Here is a 27639-nt window from a genome sequence, read left to right on the forward strand (position 1 = left end):
AAGGTTGCCTACCCCTGCTTTAATGGTTGTATAAAAGAGGGAATTCCAGCAGGTAGTGTTACCTGGTTGTGTTACATGCAGCACTTTCTGAATTCTTGACTTCTACATAATCATTAAAGTAGAATTCAAAGATATAGCCATGTTAGTCTGCAGAATCAGTATTTAGAGAGATCTTGTAGCACCTTTGAGACTATGGGGTGAAACAGACTGCCCCAATGGGTCAGCTTCAAGCCACCCCTTCCAAAGATGGATTGAGGCTGTGCCAACCGCACACTGTGGTCCCAATCTGCCTTGAAGCTGGCTGAAAAAGGAGCGACAAAGAGCCAACTTTTCCTGCTTTAAGATGCTCTGGTGACATGTGCCATGTAAACGCTGCAACACCGGAGCACCCACACATTTGGGCAGCTGGGCTGCTTGAAGCCAGCTTCAGGGCATGTGGCATATAAATGCCATGCTCTGAAGCTGCCTGTACGGCAACGCAAAAGGGCCAACTGTTTCGCTCTAACTGAAAGAAAGAAGTTGGCAGCAGCATGAGCTTTTGTAGACTTAAGCCTGCTTCCTCACATGCATTTGCCATCTGGTCCAAATGATGATAACCAAATGCATCTGAGGAAGTAGAACTTTCTAAGCAGAGTCTATGAAAGCTCAAAAGTGCCACAAGATCTCTCTAAATCATTAAAGGTAAAGGAGCTGTCTACAAATTTCAATTTGGTAACCCACAATACTTTTTTAAAAAAAAAAGCAGAAAAGAGACATTCTTGCAAACAAGCTTGTAAAATGTGGGCTAGACAAGGCAACTGTTAAGTGGATTTGTAACTGGTTGACCGGACGAACCCAAAGGGTGCTCAACAATGGCACCATTTCATCCTGGAGAGAAGTGACCAGTGGAGTCCCATAGGGCTCTGTCCTGGGCCCAGTACTGTTCAACATCTTTATCAATGACTTGGAGGAAAAAATTGGGGGAATACTTATCAAATTTGCAGATGATACCAAATTAGGAGGAATAGCTAATACTCCAGGATCAAAATTCAAAATGACCTGAATAGACTAGAAAGCTGGGCCACAGCTAACAGAATGAACTTCAACAGGGAGAAATGTAAGGTACTGCACTTAGGGCGAAAAAATGAAATGCACAGATATAGGATGGGGGACACCTGGCTTAAGGAGACAACATGTGAAAGGGATCTAGGAGTCCAAGTAGACCACAAGTTGAACATGAGTCAACAGTGCGATGCGGCAGCTAACAAGGCCAATGCGATTTTAGGCTGCATCAATAGAAGTATAGTGTCTAGATCAAGGGAAGTAATAGTGCCACTGTATTCTGCTCTGGTCAGGCCCCACCTGGAATATTGTGTCCAGTTCTGGGTGCCACAATTCAAAAAGGACATTGAGAAACTGGAGCGTGTCCAAAGGAGGGTGACTAAAATGGTGAAAGGTCTGGAAACCATGCCCTATGAGGAATGCCTTAGGGAGCTGGGTATGTTTAGCCTGGAGGAAAGAAGGTTAAGAGGTGATATGATAGCCCTATTTAAATATTTGAAGGGATGTCATATTGAGGAGTGAGCAAGCTTGTTTTCTGCTGCTCCAGAGACTAGGACCTGGAGCAATGGATGCAAGCTGCAGGAAACATTAGGAGGAATTTCCTGACAGTAAGGGCTGTTCGACAGTGGAACACACTTCCTCGGAGTGTAGTGGAGTCTCCCTCCTTTGAGGTCTTCAAACGGAGGCTGGATGGCCATCTGTCGGGGATACTTTGATCTGGATTTCCTGCATGGCAGGGGGTTGGACTGGATGGCCCTTGCGGTCTCTTTCAACTATGATTCTATGAGACTTAATTTTGGACTAAGTGTGACTTTATTTTTTTTTAAATAACCTATAGAGTAGTTGATAAATTTCCTGAGGAAAGGTTGGGTGTGATTTTTTCTTCTCCATGTCTCTGGGTCTTTATCTAGGTGAGAGCCCTTTAAAAAAAAGATGGACCAGCTAATCTTTATATAACTGATACAAATGTGTGGTTTTATTTGGGCCTTTGGCTCTAGAGATGTTTTGTTCTCCAACTCTCATAATCTTTTATCATTGTCAATGCTGATTGAGGATAATGGGAGGTCTAGACCAAACCATCTGGAAGGACAAAGAATCCCTTTGTCCTAGACTAGACTTAGATGACACAAACTGAAAACCTGACAACAGTCTTTAGCTCACAAGTTGCTTTTTCTTTTACAGGTTCTGAAGAGCTGAGCCAGACACTGACATTAGCATCAAAATACACAAAATACTGTGTTTGTAATGCATATTTTGTCTGTACTTATGTTCTCTTGACATTTCCCACTTTAATTATTATACAGTTATCCCAGGGACTTTAAAGCCGAAGCAGATATTTTCTAATATTTGAAATTCAAACTCAGCAGACTTTCCAATTTGAAATGTGACAGTTCCCCTTCAAAATTTTAGTTCATTAGACTTTTTTGTATCTCTTGATCTGATTTTGTGTCAAGATGACACCAAGTATGAAATATCTGGTGTCATCAGCTGTTAAACACGCCTGCCAAATTCTTAGGATAGTAAATACCATTAGCTGTCAACAACCAGACACATTCAAATATGAAATACTACTGTAAAGGAGCCCTGGTGGTGCAGTGGTTAAAATGCAGTACTGCAGCCGCAAGGTTGTAAGTTCGATCCCAAGCTGGGCTCCAAGGTCCACTCAGCCTTCCATCGTTATGTAAATCAGTTAAATGAGTACTCATTGTTGGGGGCATTTGGCTTACAGATTGCAAACCGCTTAGAGAGTGCTGAGTTCACTATGAAGCAATATAGAAATGTACTTGTTATTGCTATTGCTACTGTATAGCGGGAATCAAAAATTAGTGCTCGTTTTTCATACTGCCTTGCTCATGGTATCCTGAGTATGGAGTCTTTAGATCAAGAAGCTTTCAGTTCCCTGTATGTATTGCTTCTTGCCTGCCTGCAACATTGTGTAATTTCTGAGTAAGAATCTCCTTGCATTAAAGATATACTGGTCATATTATTACCAAGCACTGCTGAATACTAAAGGGGAAACCTTCTCATAAACTCTATGACATAAAGATTAGATCCATCTGGATTGGCAGCTTGTAACCACCACCATGCTTAAACTACCAGACTAGCTTCTCTTCTGAGCTATAAGACAAGCAAATGAACAATCAAGAGGATGAGTAATCATGTGAGTTTGAGGCGCAGCCTTGGGGTTACTTCTGTTCTTCACTTTCTCTGACTTAACCTTGTAAAGGTTAGATGATTTTGGCCACTGTGCCTAATTGCTCATTATTTCCAGCTCCTAAGGCTTCCTTTCTTTTCTTTGAGGTGACTGTTTACATTATTCAAGATGATAAGTTTGCTCAAGCCTCCAGATTGTTGATCTCAGATACAATATATGTAGACCTTATGATGTAGTCTTTCCCAAGCTACAATTTGTCCTCTGTTTCGTCAGCAAATTGAAACTTTCCGGTGGTGCTAAAGGGCTGCCACTGTGCAAACAAACAGGCTAATACTCATTTTCAAACAGCTGCTCAAAGCTGCAAGGTGGATAAAGCAATCTCCTGTCCATGGCTCTCTACCTACTTAAGAGGTTTTAAAGGGCAATACTGGGCTTTTCAAATGTGTCAATAAAACACCCAGTAGCCAAAGTAGAAATAACATACAAAGTACAAATAGTACACTAAAGCAATGTTTCTTATGTCCAAAAATACAACCTCATTTAATGAACAGGCTACATCAGCCACATGTTGTAAACAGTTTTAATATTATTGCATTGGAGCAGGCCGACACAACATATGGGCCAAATCTTAAAGGAGACTGGAGCCACCAGTTCTGTATTATAAAACTATAGCAATATACTCAGGAAGAGGGGCAGCCATCAGAATAGAATATGGAGAAACAGAATGATTCCCATTTGGCAAAGGGATCAGGCAAGGCTGTATACTATAACTCTGTTTATTCAATCTATATGTAGAAAATATATACAGAGTAGGCTTGGAACCAGAGGCAGGAAGAGTGAAAATACGTGGAAGGAACATTAACAACTTAGGTAGGATATGCAGATGACACAATACTACTAGCAGAAACTAACAAAGACATGGATCAGTTACTGAAGAGGGTTAAGGAGGAACATGTCAAGGTTGGATTAATGGTGAACATCTACCCCCCCCCCCCCCAAAAATGACCTCAGAAAATGTACAAGAATTCATCCCCAACAACGAGAAAATGAAAATAGCGAAAGAGTTCCCATACCTTTGTCCAAAAATTGATCAGAACAGAAACTGCAGTCAGGAAATCAAAAGAAAACTAGGGTACAAAACAGACCGGCAATAAGAGCAAGCATGGAGTGGTGAGGGGGCCTGGCGATCCCACGCCCCATGTCCCAACTCCACCCCCAAGCCGGAATCATGGCGCATGCCATTTTGCCGCTTCCCCAAGGCCTGGAAAAATGGCGGATCGGGGCCTCTGGGGCTGCTGCTGTGGCAGCTCATGCCCTGATCCAGCAGGGAAAGGGACGGGTGCAGGCCGCCCCAAAAGGGCGGTCTGTATCCCACATTCAGCAAAGACAAAGGGAATGAAGACCTGGGCTTTTGTTAAACCAAGATGAAGAATAGACTGAGCCAATGCACTTAGATCTGAACACAAGCAAGGAAGGCAAACAGATGAATAGATGGCCAGTGACTTAATCACTGGGTCATCAAGTGTAAGGCTGAAAACAAACAGCCTGTATTGTACTGGTTTTGGAGGTGATGGTTTTCCCTTTTGCAACTCCCAACCATTTCTGTGTTGTTTTCCAGGGGTCTTGTGAGTATGACTCATCTGCCTACCTGACCCACTGCTTTCAGGATTATGGCTGCTAGCCTGGAAGGTCAGTTTGGGTCATGAAGGAACTCCACACACTCCAAAATTTATTAAAATCCATATGTGGTAACACAGTGAAGACACTGAAATAGTTTAAGATTTTCCATACCTTGCCTCAGTCAGTAATCAGAATAGAGACTGTAATCAAGAAATCAGAAGGAGAGGACTTGAAAGAGCAGCTGTGAAGGAATTACACAATTCTAAAGTGTAAAAATATATCATTAGATAATGAAGTTAGGATGGTCCATGCCACTGTATTTCCCATTTCTATGTATGATCGTGATTGCTAGACAGTGAAGAATACTGGAAGAAAATCACCTCATTTGAAATGTGGTGCTGGAGAAGAGTTCTACAGACACTGTATACTGCTACAAAGATGAATAAATGGGACCCAGAGCAAATCAAGCCGCATCCCTCCCATGAAGGAGGCAGGTGCTATCATAGAAGACAAAATATATAGAAACACAGCATGATGTTGTGTTTAGATTAGCTATATACATTCAATATTGCTTTTTTTTTTTGCTTTTCCCCCAAGTTATGAACAGTCACTGTCTTCTCCTGTCAGCCCACCTTCTAAGTTTATAAACAAATATACATAGTTTTTTAAAGGATCAGAACAAATTTATCCACAGGAAATCTACCATTCGCTCTGTTTCCAGTCTTCAGGAGAGGAATGCCATTGCTTATGCAGCCAAAATGGCAAGACCCAAATACTAGACGAAGGCAGCGGGAGACTTTGGTGAAGATGTGTATAAGAAAGCCAGGGCATGGGGAAGGGGAAAGAATAGAAGGGCTGAATCCTGGAACACAAAGCACTCCCCATCATAACTTTTTGTTGTTGGTCTTACTCATCAATAGCTATTAGTAATGATTGTTGCAGATATGTACTTTCATGCTGATTTTGATTTATGGTGACACTGGGAAGATTTATTCAGAGGGTCTTGCTATCCTCTTAGACTGAGTTAATGTGTATTGCTCAATATTATCCAGGAAACTAGTTGGCAGCCTGGATACTAATTGGTCATCCTCATTTTTCACATACAACAGAAATAGTTTGCCTATGTTATGCAAAGTGACATCAGATTTCTGGAACATACAGATGCTTTACTTTCTAACCGTCTAATTAAAAAGATTGTATGTATAGCGCTGTGTAAATTTACAGAGCTTCATAAATTAAGGTTAATAATAATAAATAATAATACAGATTCCTAGCACAACCAAGTCAACCAACATCCTTATTTGAATTGCTTTTGTGGTTAAATTGAATAAACATCTGAAGTGAATGTGAAATACCATCTCATAGCACTATTACTAGTAAAACCTAATAAGCGCTAGCATTCATTCGAAGTAGAGAAACTAAAGCCCAGATACATGCACAAATCCCTTTTGCAATTGGCACGTGAAACATGTATGGTGGGAAAACTGAATTCTGTCCCCATTAACTGCATATTTCTCTTTTGATTTGTGTGTGTGGAGCAAAGCCCTTTCTAAACCCAAGATTTTAAAAAACTGCTATAAGAAAAGTTGCTTAATTCAGTTCCAGGTCAGCAGTTTATATTTCCCTCTTCTAGGTTAATGCTGCTCACTCATCTCCTTTTCTTCACCTCTTACTTTTTATTTTCTACTCAGTCTAACCTGAGATCCAGGGGAGGCATCCAAGGCTCCATCCAAGCAAGCCCCAGAGAATACAAACATTAGGAGTACTTAGAGGGTTCAGCTTCCAGGGAGCATGGCAGACAACTTCAAACATCACAGACAACTTCAACAACCTGGTGGCCTAACAAGTCAGAAGTATCTGAGGCCTTGGGGTAGAGACCTAGGAATGAGTTTTGGTGATGTCACAGGACATAGGTCAAGGTGATATTACAATGTGGATGTTACAAGAAGCAATCTTGCTGATGTCATCAGTCATTAATCATTAAACACCATTGTTCAGTGTATTCTAGTTAAATAAGAAACACTACATCTAACAAATGAGAAAAATACATACAGTATACAGACACCTTTTGAGGCAGTGGTCTTGCCCTGAGATTCCTTCCCTTCACCTTGAGAAATGGGGGAAAAAAAGGCCAGACTCTTTAGAACTGGCAACCCTATATCCTGACCTTATGACTTTTCCAAGCTAGAGTAGCTTCCACAAAAAGTCACTCTTCCCCTTCCAAATGGATAGCATATATATTCTGGTTTCTCCCCCCTCCCCACACTTTTCTACTTTCTAAGCAAGTTGACAGTGCTTAAGAGCAACATAATACTTTCCCAAAGAATGCTTATTGCATTTTCCCATAGGACACCTACAGTAGTGTGCATGCCTATAGTGTGCAAGTAACAGTCTATGATGTCAACACTGTTCACTTGATTTTTAAATGGCTCCTGCATTAAAATAGCATGAATGATGTATACACAAGCAACATGAAAGATGCTCAAAGGCAAGTCTGAAAAGAAGCTGAAGCATTGTTAGCAATCAAGCCAAGTTTCTTCTTTATTTGGCTGTTTTACCACCTGCACACTCATTTCAAAATCAAGCAAAAACCTCTGCTTCACCACAGCAGGAGGGAAAAAACAATTAAAGAATTTGTTAAGCAGAGACAGAGGGTATCTAAACACAGCAATTATTGTGGGACTACATCTTTCATTGTTAGTCCCTGGGATGTGAGGGTCAGCGTTCACTAAGGGGCTGTACAGATCATCATCAATGTATGCCCTGACTCTGTCCCATGCCGGTGTGATACTGCATTCCCCACCACATGGAGTGTGGTGTTATGGCGCTCCTCTGGTGCTGGGTCCAGATGATGCAATGCCAAAGGAGCGCCGAAAAGCTGTGGCACTGGTGGCTATTGCACCCTTTCTGTTCAGCCCCTAAGTCATCAAGGACCCAGAGCAAACTTGTTCCATGTTTGTTCACAAACATATTTTTAGATCAGAACAGTTTAGAAAAGCTGCAGAAAAATGTTTTATTACAATGCTCAATGCAGGAGCAGGTTAGAAGAATTGGTGAATGACAGTGAAAGTGAGAAAACCCTGCCCAGACGTGTTACAACCAAGGAAACAAAATATTTAATTTGTTACCAGTGCAGTTCTTTTGAAAGTTGGGGTTCTCAAGGGGATGTCCTGGAAGACGACACTGGAATCTATGCTGCCAAAATTCCGGGAACCAGGGGTTTCTTGTGTTGGTTTCCAACCGTATCTTCAAAAAGTAGTCATCAAATGACAAGACGTCTGGAGACTGAAGCTTGATTGTGATGCCCCCATTTGCTTCAGCTTCATAACCTTCAATAACTTCATCTCTGTCTGCCCATCCATCACTGAAAAGGAAGGGAAAAATTATTAGGAGATGCCAAGACCTTATGTTGAAGAGCACCCCACTTTTATTTAAGATGGTACCTTTTAGTGAATCAAATGAAGATTCTAATATGACATATAAGGAAAATCACAAAAATAAGAGTTTCCTATCCATTATCCCATACTCGTATCACTTGACATTCATTTACTTTATGCCCCTTCAGCATGCTAAGCATTGTACACTGCTAGAGGAAGAGAAAACACTCACGGAAATGGTAAATATATATTCAGATTTGTTTCTTTCTCCTCCATGTAGTATTTCTCCATGATCATATATAAAACAGCTTCTCAAGGTTGGAGACAATGCACATATTAGTGCCAAGGACCATGACTTCCCTGTGCTGTCTCCCCACCATTGTATTTTTTACTAGAAAAGGCCCTAGACATACTCAAGAGATTATGGGTGACATTTCAGCAGATTTCTCCCACCAGCTGTTTTAGGTCCAGGAGGGGGTCCTTTAAAAAACAACAACAGGATATGAAGCTACTCCTGGATTTGGAAAAAGCCTTCTCCCTGGGACATTTAGAGAACAAAAAACCTAGTGATATTGCCTTCCCCTTCTTACCGGTGGGCATGAGACTCTTTGCCTGTTCTTTAAAAAATGTAGTTGAAATTATTTGTAGATGAAAAGTCACTGTATGACCCTTCGGTAGCTGCACTTTCCTTACAGTGGCAGTTTATCTTTCCTTCTTCAAGTGCCAACAGTTGAAACAGCACCATCCCCACATAATGAAAGTGGCAGACATCTTCAGAGAATTCAAAAGTTTGAACACAGAAAAACCACATGGGGGGACCCTACAGCAGGGAAGGTGCCCAAAGATGATGGAACGCTGGCTGAATTGTGGCAAACCAATATAGAAAGACTTAGAAAATGCACTCTGATGTAGCAGGACTGGGGGATATATTTGTTCATATCATGAGTATTTTGCATTTTAAAAAATTATTTATTTAGAACATGAAGAAAGGTAATAAAATATAGCCTGCTGGGGAAAAATCTACTTGCTTCTCATGCACACAAGAATCCCATATTTAAAACAAAGAGACAAATGGATTTTCCTTCCTCTAATATTCTGAAGATAACTGGATGTGCTAAAAATGTAAAAGAATCCCAACCCTACTTAGGTAAACTCTCTAGGGCCAGATGAACTACATCCAAGGATATTAAAAGAACTGACAAAAGTAATCTTGGAGCCACTGGTAATAATCATTGAGAATTCCTAGAGAACAGGAGAAGTCCCAGTGGACTGGAGAAGGGCAAATCTTCAAAAAGGGAAAAAAAGAGGATCCAAATAATTACCGCCCAGTTAGCCTGACATCAATACCAGGAATAATTCTAGAGCAGCTCATTAAACAGAATCTGTAAGCATTTAATAATAATAATAATAATAATAATAATAATAATAATAATAAAATTTTATTTATATACCGCCTTTCCAGAGATCAAGGCGGTTTCACAACACAACACATATAACAATAAAAACCATTAAAAACATAACAAAAACAAATCATACAGTAAACAGTCTCATGCTAGCTCAACAATGCTGCTGAGAGGAGAGAGGAAGGGAGTACATCAGGGGTCATCAGGGGTCAGGGTATGCCTTCTGGAATAGGTGTGTTTTTAACCCCTTTTAAAATTGTTCCAGTGAGGCGGCCGAGCGGAGCTCGACGGGAAGCGAGTTCCAGAGCTTGGGGGCCGAGGTAGAAAAGGCTCTCTGCGTGGTGGTGACATATCTAGCCTCTGGAACCCTTAGCAATTGCTTCCCGGCAGACCCGAGTGTGCGGGGCGGATTGTATGGAGAGAGGCGGTCCTCCAAGTACCCTGGGCCCAAGCCATTTAGGGCTTTATAGGTAATAACCAACACCTTAGAAAGGAATACCATAATTGCAAAAAGTCAACATGGATTTCTCAAAAACAAGTCACGTCAGACTAATCTTATCTCCTTTTTTGATAAAATTACCAGAAGATGAATGGAATGCTTTGGATGTAGCATATCTTGATTTCAGTAAGGCATTCAACAAAGTTCACCATGATATTCTGACAAACAAGCTAGTAAAATGAAGACATTGCTCCAGCTAGATAAGTATTCTGTTTGTGTTCCCTTGATAATTTTGTCTATCTCTTATCTTTGGATTCCTAAACTGTATTTCTAAATGCTCACCTGAAGTTTTAATTTATTGCAATATTTGAAATTTGGGTCCTAGAGAAAAATTTGGAGGGGCAATTTCTTATTTGGAGGTAATGCTCTAATTCCTCCAGCCCCCATGGCTACAACTCTGGTTAAATGTATGTATTTGTGTGTGTATCTTTTCTGATAAAAGCTCGCTTGATGTTTTTGGAAAAGGCATTTCTGGCTTTGTAAAGGTTAGCTTGTGAACTCTTTGGATCACAGTTTAGTAGCTTTCTCTAAATAATTCTGCCATCCCTAAAGAGCAGTAGCTGAAGTTTAATTTAAGTGCAAATGCAAGTTAGTCTGCATTTAATTTTTAATATGCATGGTTATGTCACCAGAGAAACAGATTATGTTGGCATCTATGAAGTGGCAGCCTCCATCTGGAATGATACCAGCAGTTCTTTCAGCCACAGAAAGAGCTTAATCTGCTTCTTTTTCACAGAAGCAAGTGCTACAGAAATCAATGAGACTTCCATAAAGAATTTATATCTGACCTGGAGAAACTCCCAAGGACTGTTTAAGACACTCAGAATATAAAGTGTACATGAATGACATTGTATGGGATGCTTTGCAATCTTAGAATGAATGAAGTGCAAAAAGAGATCAATATATGCAGAATGTCAAGAAGGCTGTACTGTTCCATCAACCATTGAGATGGCTATGGTGATGATTTTATCACCCCTGCTCTCTCTCTTTCTCCCTCTCTCCCTCTCTGTCTCTCTGTGTGTGTATGCCAATAATAAAAACTGCAGGCAAGAAATTGATCAGTTCAAACACGTATGATTTTCCCTCCTGCTGAAACCATAGCTTTCCCTTACACACATATGGCCTATAGCCATTGCCCTTGTGTGCCTTCAAGTCATTTCTGACTTATGGCAAACTTAAGGTAAACCTATCATGTGGTTTTCTTGGCAAGATTTATTTGAAGGGGTTTGCCATCTTCTTCCTTTAAAGCTGAGAGAGTGTGACTTGCTCCAGGTGACCAAATGGGTTTCCATGGCAAGCAAGGATTCAAACCCTGGTCTCCAGAGCCATAATTCAGTGCTCTACATCATAGTGGTTCTTGGTCTATTGTAATAGGTCATTTAAATACAATCTTTTCCTTTAACTTCAATACTCTTTTAAAACTAACTTCTACATGCTATCTTTTCTCCTTCATCTCTCAAGGGTACTCTTTCAATACTTTAAGATTTAACTTTCCTCCTACTCCTTTAAGCATTTTTTTTTTAAAAAAGGATTCCCGTTACTGAGTGTAAACCACAATCCAGCTGCTGTAACTATTTATTCTTTAACATGTGTCCTGCTTCTTCATTATCAATAACACTCAAGTGGCTAACAATACAGTACAATGCAAAATAAACCCCAGAATTATACCCTGCCACATAAATGCAGATCAGTTGAAACACATCCAGAGAGAGACTAACAGAGCACCCACAGGATAAAATCTTTTACATCAAAACAGACAGCTTAAAAGCCAAAAACCTGTCTGAATAAAAACATATTTTCTTCCCAGTGGAAGGACAACAAAGGTGCAGACAGTACAGACCACTCCTTTCAGGGCGGTCTGTAGGTGCCCATTTTTGGTCCACAGTGTTGCTGTAGCAATCAAACCACCCAGCAATGCTGCGAACCAAAAAAGGAGCTGCCTGGAGTGGCTCCTTTTTGGGACATTGTAAGGGCTGCATTGCAGCCCTTATGACATCTCTTCTTTTGCATGATGTACAGGTGCTGCGATGCCCTACATGTCCCCCATGTGGGCAGTACGGTACTGTAATGGTGCTGCCTGCACATAGTAGGACAAGGGACCATGCGGTTGGTTTGTGGTCCCAAGCCCTACTATCACCGCCAGGACGTTGCGTCCTGGCAGTCTGTACCAGGCTAAAGACAATGCTAGCATAGTTTGTCTTGGCTGGGAGTTGGTAGCATTTTATAGGAGTTCCCAAGAATGCTGTCTTTCACATTCCCACCAAAATATTTTTCTGATAGTTATATAACAAACAAAAGGACTGCTGATTTTAAAACACCAAAAGGATTCCAAGTCATATCTGGTATCTGATATAACCAGCCCAGTTCAAGACATGTATACTCAGTAAAGGCTCATGTTATGATCAGTGGGGCTCACTTCCAGGAAAGGTAATACAGGATTATTACATCCAAACTTAGTTCCTTCACCAAAATAAATAAATAAATAAATAAAACATCAACATGATCCACTCTGATCCACTAAATTCTAAATCTTTATTCCAAATATGACCGTGACAAATTGTCAACAAAGGCTCGGTACATACAGGCGGGAAGTGGCGTGCCGGTGCCGATTATAGGGTATGGGAGCACGCAGCAACCACACGCTCTCAAACCCTAGTTCGTATGGATGCTGCCATCATGGTGGCCTCCATCCATATGGGGGCCTCCATGATGACGCCCCGCCGTACAGCGACCAGATGTCACTGGCAGGAAGTGTCTTCATGGTGGTGCCCCTTCCTGTTTGCGGTGCCGCAGAAAAGAAGCCGCTCTAGGCAGATTCTTTTTGGCAGTGTGTCAGTGCTGCAGCATGTGGTCACTGCAGCCCCAACTTGGGGCAAAGTCGGGTGGCGCGGAGCTGCTCTTCTATCGAGCCCCAAAATAAATAACTACACTAAACTAATCAATTCACATTTAGAACCAACCCTCCATTATCTTCTTCACAGTGCAAACTTGTAGTTTTGCTTAGAATCTGACAACTTTTGCAACAATGGGAAGCACTGATGCTCTATGAAGGCGGTGAAAGTGTGAAAGCAGAGAGGCTGTTTGGAAGAGACCATGCGTGTGGGTGTAGAACCAGCATTTGTACTCCTCACTGTCATGAAAAAGAGACAACCAACTGTTTTTGTTGCTGTTTCATGCAGTGTTTGCCACAATTGGAGGGGGTGGTGTGGTGTTGGCTGCCAGTATGCTAGAAGCTGCACTTGTTTGGATGCCTCATGGTGCACAACCACCAAAACAAATATATACTTTTACCAGCCCAACCAAAAACTTATTTTTTTAGAAATGGGCCAAACATAAGGATTACTCCCTGTTGTTTTGAATCTTTCACAAGTGCTCACTGGCATCATTTCATTTTGTAAAAAGAAACCTGGAATGGAATTTCCTTCATTATTTTACTGATGTGTGCAGCTGGTATTTTCATTTGTTCCCACTGATAGCACTATTTACCTGAAATGGAATACAGAGTCGTGTCTCATAAGCCAAGACTTGGGGCATCTGGACTTTCCAACTGATGCCTGTTTGGGAGGGGATTGCTGGCAAGCAGAGATCACCTTTTTCTTCAGCTTCTCTGGATCTAAGGTTTTGCTAGGACTTGTGCAAGCTTTTCATGACACGCAGGCTAGAACAGTTATCTCCTTACCTACCTTCTTTAAGCCAATACCCTGTAAAGAGGCCAAACTTTTATTTGTGTTCATAGAATCACAGAGTTGGAAGAGACCACAAAGGTCATCTAGCCCAACTCCCTGCCATGCAGGAAATCTCCACCAAAGCATACTTGACAGATGGCCATCCAGCCTCTGTTTAGAGACCTCCAAGGAGGGAGACTCCACCACACTCCAAGGGAGTTTGTTCCACTGTCGAACAGCCCTTATTGTCAGGAAGTTCCTCCTAATGTTGAGGTGGAATCTCTTCTGGACACAATATTCCACGTGGGGCGTGATCAGAGCAGAATAGAGTGGCATTATTACTTCCCTTGATCTAGACACTATACTACTATTGGTGCAGCCTAAAATTGCATTGGCCTTGTTAGCTGACGCATTGCATTGTTGACTCATGTTCAATTTGTGGTCTACTTGCACTCCCAGATCCCTTTCACATGTGGTCTCATTCAACCAGGTGTTGCCCATCTGTGCATCTGTCCATTTCATTTTTCCGACCTACGTGCAATACCTTACATTTTTCTGTGTTGAAATTCATTTTGTTAGCTTTGGCCCAGCTTTCTAATCTATTCCTGTTAACCTGTTAACTTCAGGAAGGCTCCAAGTGGCAAGGATACCAGTGAAGACTGGTATCCTTGCCACTTGGTTTTTATATGAATACTGTTTGTAAATTGTACATTGTGTAGTACTCTGTTGTAACCTGCTTTGCTCTCCCAGGAAAAGCGGGCTATAAATAAACAGTTTATTATTTATTATTATTAAGACTGCAATGTACATGATTTGACAGGCATACAACCCTCGAAGTTCACATCTGACAGCCAAATAGAGGTGTAGTGCTGGGACTTTGTATGCACATTAGTTTTTCAAGGGGGCTCTAGTTTGGTCTGGTGCCACACTACTGACAAAAGGGGGCTGAGCCTGTCCTTTCCCTACCAATCCCTCAACTTAAATTTCTACCTAACCCAAAGTAGCTTGTCCTATTAAAGGACATAGACACCTATTTATTTCCCTCCATAGGAAACTGCAGTGGTAATGAGTTTAACTGTGAAACTGATACAGCAGTAATAAGTTAACCATCACAGAGTACATTTAATAAAATTGTGTTGTTCCAAACCTAGGACTCCATGTAACATTTTTTTAAAAAAAATTATAAACAAGCCTACCTTCATTGAAAGACTGACCATAGTTTTATTATCACAATGTATATTTTGAGATTTTGCATATTTTAATGTTTTAGTACTTTTTATTGTTACATACTGCTCCAGAGTTTATACATACTTAAAATAAAGGATGGAGAATCATAAATATGCTGATTTTGGCCGTGACACTCACAAGACTTGTTTCAAGCTCTTCTCTTAAACTCTTCTTAGTGGAGGCAGCCCTTGTTCTCCCATCATGTCAGATGGGAGAAGTGCTCCCACCTTCCTCATGTTGCCATATCCTAAATACAAACACACACGCTGCATTGCTCAGTTTCTATCATCTTTCCTCTGTGGAGAACACTGCTGGCTGCAGAATGAGAAATGCATTACTCTAAGGCATGCATCATGGTTGAGGCTTACCTGTACCCATGTGGACAGCTGTGTTTTGGCCTGTAACACTTCCTGGAGAGTCAGAGATCTTCCTGATGGAGTAGTGAGCATGATTTGTTACCCTCTGGCTCTGCTGCCTCAGAAAGAAACCTCATCCCAGTCAATTAGAGGCTTTGTTGTTGTTACTGCCCCCAAGTCAACCCCAGTTCATGGCAACCCTTTGAACGAGACATCACCAAGCCCCCACTGGACAATTTCAGTGGATCCCCCCCCCTTTTTTTTTTGGCCCTGGCACCTTCCAGAGGTCACAAAGACTGCACAGAGACACTACCACAAGTTGTACTAACAACCCCTATTAGTATATCCAACTAAAACAGATAATGGTGGGCTTGCAATCAGAGATTAGAACAAGAAAGCCCCTGCCCACAGTTGTGCCCCTGGTGATAATATGAGGTTGCTGCCACACTGCAGAATTAATGCAGTTTGGCACTGCTTTAACTGTCATGGCTCCATCCTATGGAATCCTGGGATTTGTAGCTTGTTGTGGCACCAGAACCCTCCTGGCAGAAAACTGTAAATCACAGAATTGCATAGCACTGAACCATAGCAATTAAAGTAGTGTTAAACTACATTAATGCTGCAGTGTAGACCCAGTCTGGGTGTGACAAGCTTAAAAATAGACCTTAAAATGGAAATGAATAACTTTAGAACCATTTTGGAATGATTTTGAAGTCATTCACAAGAGTAGTGCTTCCGCCATGCAGAGAGAAACTTTGCACATTGCAGTGAAGCAGCAACAGAGGAAGCATAAATGATTCACACATAATATAGCTTTTGCAAAGTCTGCACATTGCCTTTGTCATGGGTGTGTGAACTTGACATGTATTTTGAACTCACACATCTTACAATAGGGAATATGTCTGCATCTGTCTTTTAGATCTTATACTACAAGCATCACCAGGCCTATGTTCTCAAAAGATCTAAACCAGCTTTCCAGAGAGTCATGCCATATATTTTGGACTACAAATACCATCTTTCCCCACCATTGGCCATGCTAGTGTGGCTGATGGGAAATAGTGAGTTTTAAAATATTTAGAGCACCATGTGGTGTGGAAATAGATTTAGACCTGGCCAAAGGTGAGTTTTATAGGTGATTATATAGACCAACCTAAGCAATACTAGTACTATGCAATTATAATAATATATAACCAGTTCTCCAAATATATATTTGGGTTAAAGCTGGAATATGCTCTGCATAGGTTGAAGGCTAGATAAAATAAGTATTTTTTAAAAAAACAAAACAAAACCCTAGGCTTTACTCTGTAGTTTATTTTGAAAACTTTCTAGTGAACCACCAGCCACCAACCAACCACCAGAATGTTGTAATTTTTAACATAAAGAACCTTCTGAACCTGGGAGTCTGTATATAACAGTAAATACATCTAAAAATAGTGGCTGTGTTGTAAACATAAATCTTCTTAGTCACCATTTCAGTTCAGCTATAAGGCACATTTGAAAGACTGAGGAAAACTATGTGTTGTGATTCTCTGTTTTACCCTGAAGGAGCAGAAAATTCAAGAAACATTCTAGTTTTCAAGATGGAGAGCCTCACAAATAAGTGAAGCCAGTGCTTGGGAAAGCTAAGTTCAAATACCTTAGTACTGTATACATGACAATGATACAGGTACATATACCAGAGACCTGGGAACCAAACGCTTATAGCTGAAATTAAGAGGTCTTCAGTATGTTCAGCAAAAGGGATGTGGTGGCTTAGTAGTTAAGATGCCAGTTCTGATGATGGGAAGATCAGAAGGTTGGCAGTTCAAGGCCTGAGTGCTGCATGATGGGGTGAGCTCCTGTCACTTGTCCCAGCTTCTGCCAATCTAGCAGTTCAAAAGCATGCAAATGCAAGTAGATAAATAGGTGCCACTTAACTGGGAAGGTAACATCATTTGGTGCAGTCATGCCGGCCACATAACCACCAGAGCAATCTTCAGACAACACTGGCTCTTCGGCTTAGAAACAGAGATGAGCACTGCCCTCTACAGACAGTTACGACTAGACATTCATTTCAAGGGACTACCTTTACCTTTACCTTTTACCAGATTGGTCAAAAGAGGCAAAAGCTCTCACAATATAGGCTCTCAGTTTTTGGCCAGGCACTGCTGGTTGTTACCTCCATGTCGACTAGCTTCTTGTCACTGCACTCTTTTCTGATGGAGGTGTGTGCTTTTTGCTGGACATACTGATTTTCTGGATCCACGCCAGAATTTATTTTTTATTTAACCACCCAGGAATATAATTTACTGCCTAGAAAACTAGGCCAGGTAGGGGCTTCAGTGTGCCTGCTTAAGTGTCCCCCCCAGCAACATCCAAGCCCTGTAACTACCAAGGAGTGGGAAGAAAGGAACCTTTTCTGGCTGCCTTTCTTCCTTTTGCAGTTTGCAGCAACAGTGGAACAACATCATCTGTTCAGTAAACTGCTGCTAGTTGGTTCCTTCCTTCCCCCTCTTCTCCACCGTAGCAAAAGCTTTAGGGGTTTGGCCATGCATGGTGTTCAAAAAAGGATAGGAGTCTCCAGTTGGAAGGGTTGAATTAAAGGAACTGACTTGGAAGAGCTGCTGCTACTGTGAAGCCACTTCCCTTGTACATTGTCTACTTGCACTGTGAAGCAAAACCACCTGCAAATGGGGGAGGGATTATCCAGATTCAGAATTTTCAAAAGAAGAAAAGGAAGTGGAGGTGGGAACAAAGTTGTCTCCTCCTCCTGAATCTTACTGCAACCTATTTTGCCATACCTATCCTCAGGGTGGGGGTGTAGCCATGTAGGGTGAGGAAATCAAGGTATAACCCCCACAAGAAGTCTGCTGAACTAAATGATTTTTTCCTTCCTCCCTCAAATTTCTAGCATTGCAGAGAAGGAGACAGTGAAAATTGCTCACACTTACAACTCATATTTGCAGTGTTTGTATTCCCTTGGTAAATCTGGCAGCGCCTTTTCTTTGAGTGCTTAAACTGTATTTCTAAGCGCTTAATTGAAATGTCCAAATATCACCAATTTGCCAGAAATTTGAAGGCTGATTCATGAAGGGACAGAAATCTTACACGCCATGTGTTAGGGAGTGGCCAGGAAAACTCAGTATGGATCACAACTATTGATGCACATATGACTCTTGAGTGGGGAACAGAACCAACTGATCCATTTCTGACTAAAGTAACAACAGTTTAATTGTTCAGAAGAAATATAGAGGTGCAAATCCCAGCCAAGGGAGAATGAAAACACTTTTTAAAAGCCCATTCTTTGCTAATGAGATAATAAAAGTCTTTTACTCATTTTTACAAAATATTTGCATCTGTAGCAAATTCTTGCAAAAATTATGCAAGTGACTTTAGGCAATGTCAACTGTTGATCTATTGTTGAATAGATCATTGAAATGCATAACTATTGGGTGGTTGGTATGTTGGTTTTTGTTTTTTGTTTTATGTTGATAATCCTGTACTTTTGTACTTTCTATGTGTGTGCATCACAAAGAGGAAAGAGACCAGTATTGTAAAGAGACTTCTTTTGCAGATTATGGAGATACTGAAGAAGGGAAGTACTGACCAATTTGCTCCTGTGCTGGTGATGTTTCAACAGGGTGTCTCAGAGTTGAGGTACCCTTTCTCACTATTGGTGGAAAATATAATGAATACTGTACATATTTTATAACTCTAACTAGAATGTGTTTTTTAAACAATACCTTAATCTTATCATGCCCTTAAATCACCTATGAACACACATTAGCTCCAAGTTTCAAGTGATGAGAGATACTATTGGTTTCTGATATTAGATCGATTTGTATTTGAGTGAATAGCAGCACAATATGAAAAAATTTAAGCAACATTTGTTCTCTTGGTTGCAGAGCTCTGACAAAAGTCAGTTATTGTACTTTAGCAGGATTCACGAACCTTTGAGAAACCATGTTTAATATATTGCAGGGTTCGTGTGTCTACATCTGCATGTTCAGCTACCATTAAACATAAGTAGGACACTGCTCTGAAGAAAAGTCACATTGAAATTAGTAATCTCAGTCATCATGGCTGAAGGTGATTCTTGTTTTAAAATATGTACCAATGAAAAAAATAAGATACTCATGGGAATGTGAGTAGTTTTCTTTCCTTTTTTTTTAAAAAAAAGCCTAATTAGTATTTTCCTGATGAATTTAACATCATTAATTTGGGGGGCAATGTTAAGCATATTGTTCCTTTGTATGAGAATTTATATAACACTGAAGAAAATGAAATTCTTTCTCTTTGTGGTAGTCATTGTGAATGATGAAGCTGTGATTCTAGCACAATTACTTGTAAGTAACAGAACATTAAAAATAAAAAATAAAAAAACAGGACAGCTTATAAATAGGCTTTAGATCAGCATGTTAGCTCTCACCTTTCTATAAAGCATAAATTGCTTCACCATACTTCCTGATAAAGTATTCCTAAGGGTCTTAAATTTTATTCTGAAACTGTATCCATCCATATTGTGTAAAGTACAGGGAGGGGTGCAGTGGTTTGAGCACTGGACTATGACTCTGGTGACCAGGGTTCGAATCCTGATTTGGCAATGGAAACCCACTGAGTGAGCTTGGGCATGTCACACTCTCTCAACCTCAGAGGAAAACATTGGCAAAGCCCCTCTGAAGAAACCTGCCATGAAAAACCCATGAATAGGTTTGCCTTAGGGTTGCCATAAGTCAGAAATGACTTGAAGGCACAAATTGTAAAAAATGTTGGGTTTAATGAATCTGAAGCATTCTTTTCTTAACAGTAGTTTCTGAGAGATATTTAAGCCTCGATTGGTATTTCAGAGCATTAACCTTTGTCTATACATCCTTCAGATTTTTTCATAGAGCATTAAAATACAGGTTACAACCTCACTGACTATGACAGATAGTCTGTTTTGTAAATATGTGTTCAGGAATTTTAAGTACCATATGCACAGCATATATTTGCATAATGCATTTTTATCAGGCTATCACACCAGTGTTGTCTTGGTATGGTTACTATGAGGATCCATGACACTGTTAGCATCGTTAGCAGTTTATAAAATTGGCTGCTACACTTGCATACCAACTGCCTTCAGTGGTGCATGCCAACGCATGTCTTACATGCATATGTGATCAGAGTTAACCATTATTCATTTCTATTCCAAGTTACATGTGTATGTGATCTCAGGTTATGCTTACTGAGACAGTACTGCCCAAACTCTTATGATATCCTAATTGACCATAGATTAACTAAAGTTAATTTATTTGCTGTTAATATTTTGATGAGAACGAGTGTATGTACATGAGTGGGTGACTGGCTAGGGAGTGAATGTTAAGTTTTCGAAAGTAAATAGAAAAGTGAGCTCCTAGCACATCTGTTAACAAGTGTGAATGCTGAACAACTTTAAGATCTGGATCTGTATGCTCAGTGATGTCAATAGCCTTCAAATGGTAGCTCTGCATGACTCTTTAGTACATCATAGCCACTATTTATGATGTCTGTTTGCTATAAAGTCTAGAAGGTCAGGGTCTCCTGCTTTGCGATGATGTATGTGTACCCAACTCTGCTACTCACCTTTTGAAAACTGGGTCAAATACCCCTGTTCTGCTTGCCCTCATTTGTATATTCTCTATTAATATGCTCATAAATACAGAGAAATGTGGACATGCTGTGTTTACGCTTTTGAAATAAAGATAGAAATGCACATAAAAATCATTTAATTAAAAGCCAATGCAAATACTGTGTCTTTAGCCATTCTATATTGTTGCTGTACCTATAGGGAGAAAATCTATGCCATTAAATAATTGATGAAATTAAATAATAAGAAATATATGTATTGTTTAGAATAAAATGTTGCAATACAGAATGCAGTTCTTTCAGGTTTTGGTACTTTATTTTGTTCCCCCACCAAGATACAGTCTTCTGTTCCTACTGAATATTTCTAGTTCTCAGCCAGCTGGTCTTCCTCTTACGACATTTTTCTAATTTGTTTTAAAATTCTCCTTCGTGTACATTGATGATTGTTTTGGCTGCATAGGAACAGGCATTTGGAGAATCAGGCCTATCCAATTGTTAGTCCCACTGAATAGACTGCTGAATGGTAAATAATAAACGGTGTAAATCCCATAGATATTGGCGGGATACAAACCGCCGCTTTGCAGCGGTCTGCCGCCGCCGCCGGTAGGTCCGCAGGGGAGCCGAAGCCTTCAGACGGCCCGACTCCCGCGCGGACCGAAAAAGAAGCTCCAAAATGGAGCTTCTTTTTCCGTCGCGTTTGCGACGTAGCGAGGTGCCAGGGGCGCACTCGCTACGTCACAAGGGACGCGACGCGTACGGACGCTCAGCGTCCGATACACAAAGATGGCGCCGGCCATGTAGAAGGGCCGGCGCCATCTTGTACGGACGGAGTCCGTACTAGGCCCAGGGGCGTCTATAAGAGACGCCCCCTTTTTTAAAATGGGACGTCCTCCGGACGTCCCAAATGACAATCTAGAAAGCCTCTTGATAGACCTACCCACAACTATGTTTATGCCTCAGTCTGCAAATAGCACATTAAAACTAGGTCTTATGGAGGGGGGAAGGTTGCAATTTTCCCTGCAGTGTGTGTTTTACCTGTCCTTGTGGGCTTTGAAAAAGAAAGAATTACCCTCTATTCTTAACTTTTCTGTTCAGATCTTATAGGTTCAGGCTAGATTGAATCTAGCCATCTGACATGTGGCTTTCCTCTCTTTCTACTGCCCTTTACCTTCCTCATTGTCTTTTTTGATGAGTCAGCCACATCTCATGATGTGGCTGAAGTATGACAGCTTCAGTTTAGTCTTCTTGGCTTCGAGGGAGAGTTCAGGCTTGATTTGTTCTAGGACCTAATTGTTTGTCTTTTTGGCTGTCCCCTATCTCCTCGGCACTCTTCTCCAGAACCACATCTCAGATGAGTTAATTTTCTTCCCATATGCATCCTTCACTGTCCAGCTATCACATCCACACATATTAATAGGGAATACAATGGCTTGGACAATTCTGACTTCAGTGTTCATCTGTTTATCTTTACAGGATTTTGTCTAATTCTTCCATAGCTGCCTTTCCCATCCCTAACCTTCTGATTTCTTGACTGCACTCTCTATTCTGATCAATGTTTGAGCAAAGGTATGGGAAATGTTAACTATTTTGATTTCCTTGTTATCTAGGTTGAATTTATGTAAATCCTCCAAGGTCATTATGTAGATAGTTTTTAGATATTCAGTGGTGGAGTCAGTATCTAAGAGATTTTTCAAACTACTCAATGATGACACTATGATTCCAACTTTAACTACTATGACTGCATCTCATGGAATCCTGGAGTGTTTAGTTTGCTGAGGCAATAGAGCTCTCTGGCTGAGAATTCTAAACACCTCTCCCTAAACCACAATCCCAGGATTCCACAGTTAACTATGACAGTTAAAGTAGAATCATAGCAATATAAATGTGCAATGTGGAAAATCCCCATCTCAAGACCTGATCAGAGGTATTATGTTTGCTGCAGGCTGTGAGTCACATAACCTTCCTAAGCACAACTATTGTATGCCTTTCAGTGCTCCCTCTGTGAACTGAATATCCCATAAGATGGAACCATGACAATTAAAGTACACTTACAGTTCTATAACTGTCTAATGTGGAAAAGGCCCCCAGGTCCATGAAGTATGAGATTTATGAAGGGGGCACATTAACTCTGAAATGAAGAGGCTTCAGTTTTGGCTAACCGGCTGCTAAAAGCCTACCTAATGTGACAATTGGATGAATCCTGAGCACAAAGAGCCCACCCAACAGTAAGGGTATTGAGATTTTGTATAGTTTCTCAGGTTTGTGCTGAGCTTTGTAGGAAAGATTACTATAATGTTGTATACCAGCTAAATAATATATTCTCTAAACAATGATAGCAGTTTTGGTGCATGCCAGGGAGCTAGATCATTCTGAAATGAAAAACATAAATAACAACTTCCTAAAATAAAGAGATTGATATATGTAGTACCAGATGAGCCACACTGATAAAGTAATGGCTTCTTACTACAATTCAATTCAGAGGTTATTTGAAGTACAAACTAATTCTAGTAATCTGGAACTGTTACATAAATCATTCATCTGATTAACAGAAGTAGTACTATGAGACTTCAAAACCTTCCTAACATCACAAAAGTATTGCTACAGCTGCAATGAACAGCTTGTGAAGGCTCCTCAAATGAATAGCTGAAGAAATCAGGAGGTATTTCAGAATAATGAATTCAGCAGAGAGTTGGGCAATCTGTTCAGAAGCAGATAGTTGTGGGTAAAGAAGTAAGATGAATTTCTGCTGTAGTTATCCTAGCATTCCCGTAATTATTCCAGTGTTCAAGTTATCCAGTAATTTGATGTGCTAACCTGTTTTTGCATCAACAGTCATAAAGGAATCCAGAAGTACCTTTGAAACTAACTGGGATTAAGAAATTTCTAGCACAAACTTCAGGCTAAATTCATTATATGAACTTGGTTCACTTGCACAAAACTTTCTCTCCCCCCCCCTCCAGTGCTTTTTTCTGAAATCTAAGATGTTGTCTCAGATGCCCACAACTTGGTAGTCGCCCAAATGCCCACAGAGTGCTACTACATTACAGATGAATTCTTCACTAATTTTGTTCTCAAAGGAAGAACTGAGTAATTTTAGCATTTTTTTCCTCTGCAAGAAAACATTTTAAAACCATGCAGTTTCCAAAGACTATTAACCCTTTAATGTGAGGATTCCCCCCCCTCCCATAAAATATTATTTCCTGTGCAGAAATTGCTGATTTCTGCATGGAAAATTCTGTTTTCTACCATTTTTTTTTAAAAAAAAAGAACATGTGCAAATTTTGTGCATAATATCTCCTGAACTGTGAAGATTTTGGGGAAACTATTCTCAAATATTATTTCCATCCCTGTACAACATAAACAACCTAGCAGCAATCCTGTGTTGAATACATTGTGTTTAGTTTCACTTGTAAGTAACTGTGATTGTTCATTTATTTATGTTTTAACAGAAGGAGGAATATCATTTTAAATACATAACAGACCCATTACTTCCCTTTCTGCTCAGTTTGGTTCTGTTAAAAAATATTACAGGATAACTATACATTGCAAATAGTGATATTTATTGTGAAAGTGCATGTGAACAACAATGAAATTTGGATCAGCTTCCAAAAAAGTGGGGGGAGAAACACTTCTGACATTGCACTCAAACCTCAGCAACTATCTGTACATGGTGCTGAAATAAACAGTGTTAGAAATAGCACTCAGGTTAGTACAAAAATGTAATTATGTGATTTTCTCAGTGAAATTTCAGCTTCAGTACATGATCCCAGGAGTCTGTAGTTGTGTTTCAAAACAGAAGGTGCAAGGTTTTTTCTTTTAACTTTTAACCCCAAAGGGGTCCTTATCCCAACATAATGTATGACAATTTCGGGGTCCTAGAAAGCACAGCATGATGAGGAAGATCTCTTCAATAGATAAAAACATGCTATTTGTTCCAAGCCATCCCATAGGGATGCTTTTGATAAAGGAGTTCTGTATCTGAAGATGACAGGGGGACACACTGAGATCATCTCAAACCACCAAAACAAGAGGTAGAAGCCCACTGCATCCCTTTATTCATTTACATGCATGGGAGATGTATAAGTATTGTCAGATGGGCAGACTGTTATCTCAGATAATTTAAACTTTGCTGTCTGAGGCCCTGTGCAGATCGGCCTTAAAGGCTGGCTTGGGGGCGGAGTTGGGGCATAGCAACCACATGATGCACACCCCAACTCTGCTCCCTCCACATGGTGCACGCCATCATAGCACTCCTCTGGTGCTGCATTTGCAACACACAACCCCAAAGTAGTGCTGTAAAGCCACAGCTATCGCGTCCTCTGCACCCTGCAAAGGTCAACTCGGGGTTGGTTGGAGGCTGTCTCTTCGGGGCTGTCTGCACAGCCCCTGAGTCAAACAAGAATCTGTTCAAACTGTTCAGATCAGAGGCATCTCTTCGCTATATTTCCAGAAAAATCACAACAGATTGCAGTAAAAAAAGAAGAAGAAGCTGAAGTAAGAGCAGCAAATATTTCCTTTATCTCCAGACGTTTGAGTTGCCAGCATCAGGGGGCTATGGGGCAGCTGTGGACACTCAGAATGCTTTATTTTCTTCCATAGAAATGAATGGCTCCCATTCGTTTGTAACAGAGAAAGTATCAACATATTTACTCAGAGATAGCATGGAATGGAAAACAAACTGATCACACTTTGGGACCTTGCATTTCCCAACTGCACAGACCCATCATCAGTGTCAGATATTTTGCTAGTTTAATCCAGTGTGAATAGTCTAATCAGTCAAATATGCATATATATCTACTAAGCTGTAATGTGTGTTATTAATTTATGACAATAAGCAGATTATCAAATGGAAGGAACCCTAAGGGTTTTGAAACTGTGAATTGTGAAATCTTCATACTGTATTTCAGGTCACATTATACAAGGTGTGAACAATTTCTGAGAAGATTAGAGAGAAGAGACTATGTACGTGCTGGAGTATAATTTAGAACATTAAATAATGCACATACTGTGCCTGTGAACAGCTGTAGATAACACTCCACCATTTGTTCAAAAATATTTCTTATCTAAGCAGGAATATTTGTTTTTGGATAAACTTGGGAGAATGCTACTTAGATCAAGCCCAACCAGCCTGGAGTTACATTAATGGTAGCTCTGGCTTTGTGTGGCAACCCCCCCCCCCCACACACACACACTCAAACAATTTGAACACACTGATGAACTGACCCAAAACATTTTATTGGTTCAGGTGGAAAACAAATGGTCCAATTCAAATTATTATGATACTTGAGGCAGAAAATCCCACAAGTACTCCTACTATTTCTTAGCAGTAAAAATACCATCATAACGAATCAAATGATGAACAATTTGTCGTCTTTCATGGCACCCAAAACCTGTGTCTTCAGACAACTGTCTCCCTTTGAAAAATAGTAGGGCAGGCCCTGACTAATCTTACCTTGACCAGGGGAAATTGGTGACTTCCACATAAGTGGGGTGGTGAATTCAAATTTTAATCTGAACTGTAAGAAGTTGTCAAAGGTGTTAAACCCTATCCTCAAAATAACACCTTGGATATCACCTTCAAAGTTCAGACCAAAACCCAGAGTGGATTCACCTCCCCATTAACATGGGAACCAGCAAACTCCATTGGTGTTATGTGTATGGGCTTTTAAGACATCTGTCAATTTATGTCAACCCCATTCATTTCATACAGTTTCTTAGGTAAGGAATGCTCAGGAGTGGTTTGCCATTGCATTCCTCTGAAATCTATCATACAGCACCTGGTATTCCTGGGTAGTCTTCCATCCAAGTATTAACCAGGGTCGACACTGCTTAGCTTGTAAGATCAAATTGTATATGTTTTTTCTGTTGTTGTTATTTACCTTTAAGTCAACTCTGACTTATAGTGAGCCTCTTATAGGATTTGTTTGGCAAGTTCTTTTTAGAGAGGATTTGCCATTGCCTTCCTCTAAGGCTGAGAGAGTGTGATTTGATCAAGGTCACCCTCTGGGTTTCCCTGGCTGAGAAGGCATTTGGATCCTGGTCTCCCAGAGTCCTAGACCAACATTCAAACCACTACACCACACTAAACCACACTGTCCCATGCAAGACTTAGCACTTTCAAAATTGGGAGAATGTCTGCAACTTTAGTAAACATGTCCATGCAGCTTGAAACCTTGATCAGGTGAGGGTTCTCAGGTGAGCGCATAAAAGAATTTAAAGGCATGTAAGAAGTGAATTTTCATGTTTTACAGATGTCTGGCAGGCAAAAATAGTGGTGTACATGCAGCAATTACATCATTCCTAAACTTAGAAAAATTTAGGAGGAAGATTAAGGATTTGAAGTAAAAAAGCCTGAAAAATATATTAATTTGAATCATATTTCATTTTTGGGCATAAATGTGATCATAGACTCATATAGTTGGAAGAGACCACAAGGCCATCCAGTCCAACCCCCAAATGTAAATAATATGTAAAACAAAGTAAATAGAGTTGGCTCATTTTAAGGAAGCATTATGCTAAGAAAAGTTTTGTCTGATTATGAATTTTGGAATAATGATATAGCAGTTTTGCACTGCAAAGTGTTGCACTGTCTTTTCTGTATTCATACCAACTCCCACCCCTGAACTGCATTATTTCCATGAGGACCTGGAGGCTGAGAGATTAGAGCTTTCCCAAGACACACCTAATAGTTTTTCCACAACTACATGAAGCAG

The 27639-nt window shown here is 40.4% G+C and overlaps 1 protein-coding gene across 2 annotated transcripts in view; it reads right to left on the reverse strand.

Annotated features, from left to right (window-relative positions):
* GRM1 (glutamate metabotropic receptor 1) overlaps positions 1 to 27639 on the reverse strand; it is a 267824-nt gene that overhangs the window by 96074 nt on the left and 144111 nt on the right. For both annotated transcript variants that reach the window (XM_042446117.1, XM_042446118.1), the window contains exon 4: positions 7945 to 8180. In XM_042446117.1, coding sequence (XP_042302051.1) covers positions 7945 to 8180 — 236 coding nt within the window. The remainder of the gene's footprint in view (positions 1 to 7944; positions 8181 to 27639) is intronic.

Source organism: Sceloporus undulatus, chromosome 1 (assembly GCF_019175285.1).
Source record: "Sceloporus undulatus isolate JIND9_A2432 ecotype Alabama chromosome 1, SceUnd_v1.1, whole genome shotgun sequence".
In the NCBI taxonomy this organism is placed as follows: domain Eukaryota; kingdom Metazoa; phylum Chordata; class Lepidosauria; order Squamata; family Phrynosomatidae; genus Sceloporus; species Sceloporus undulatus.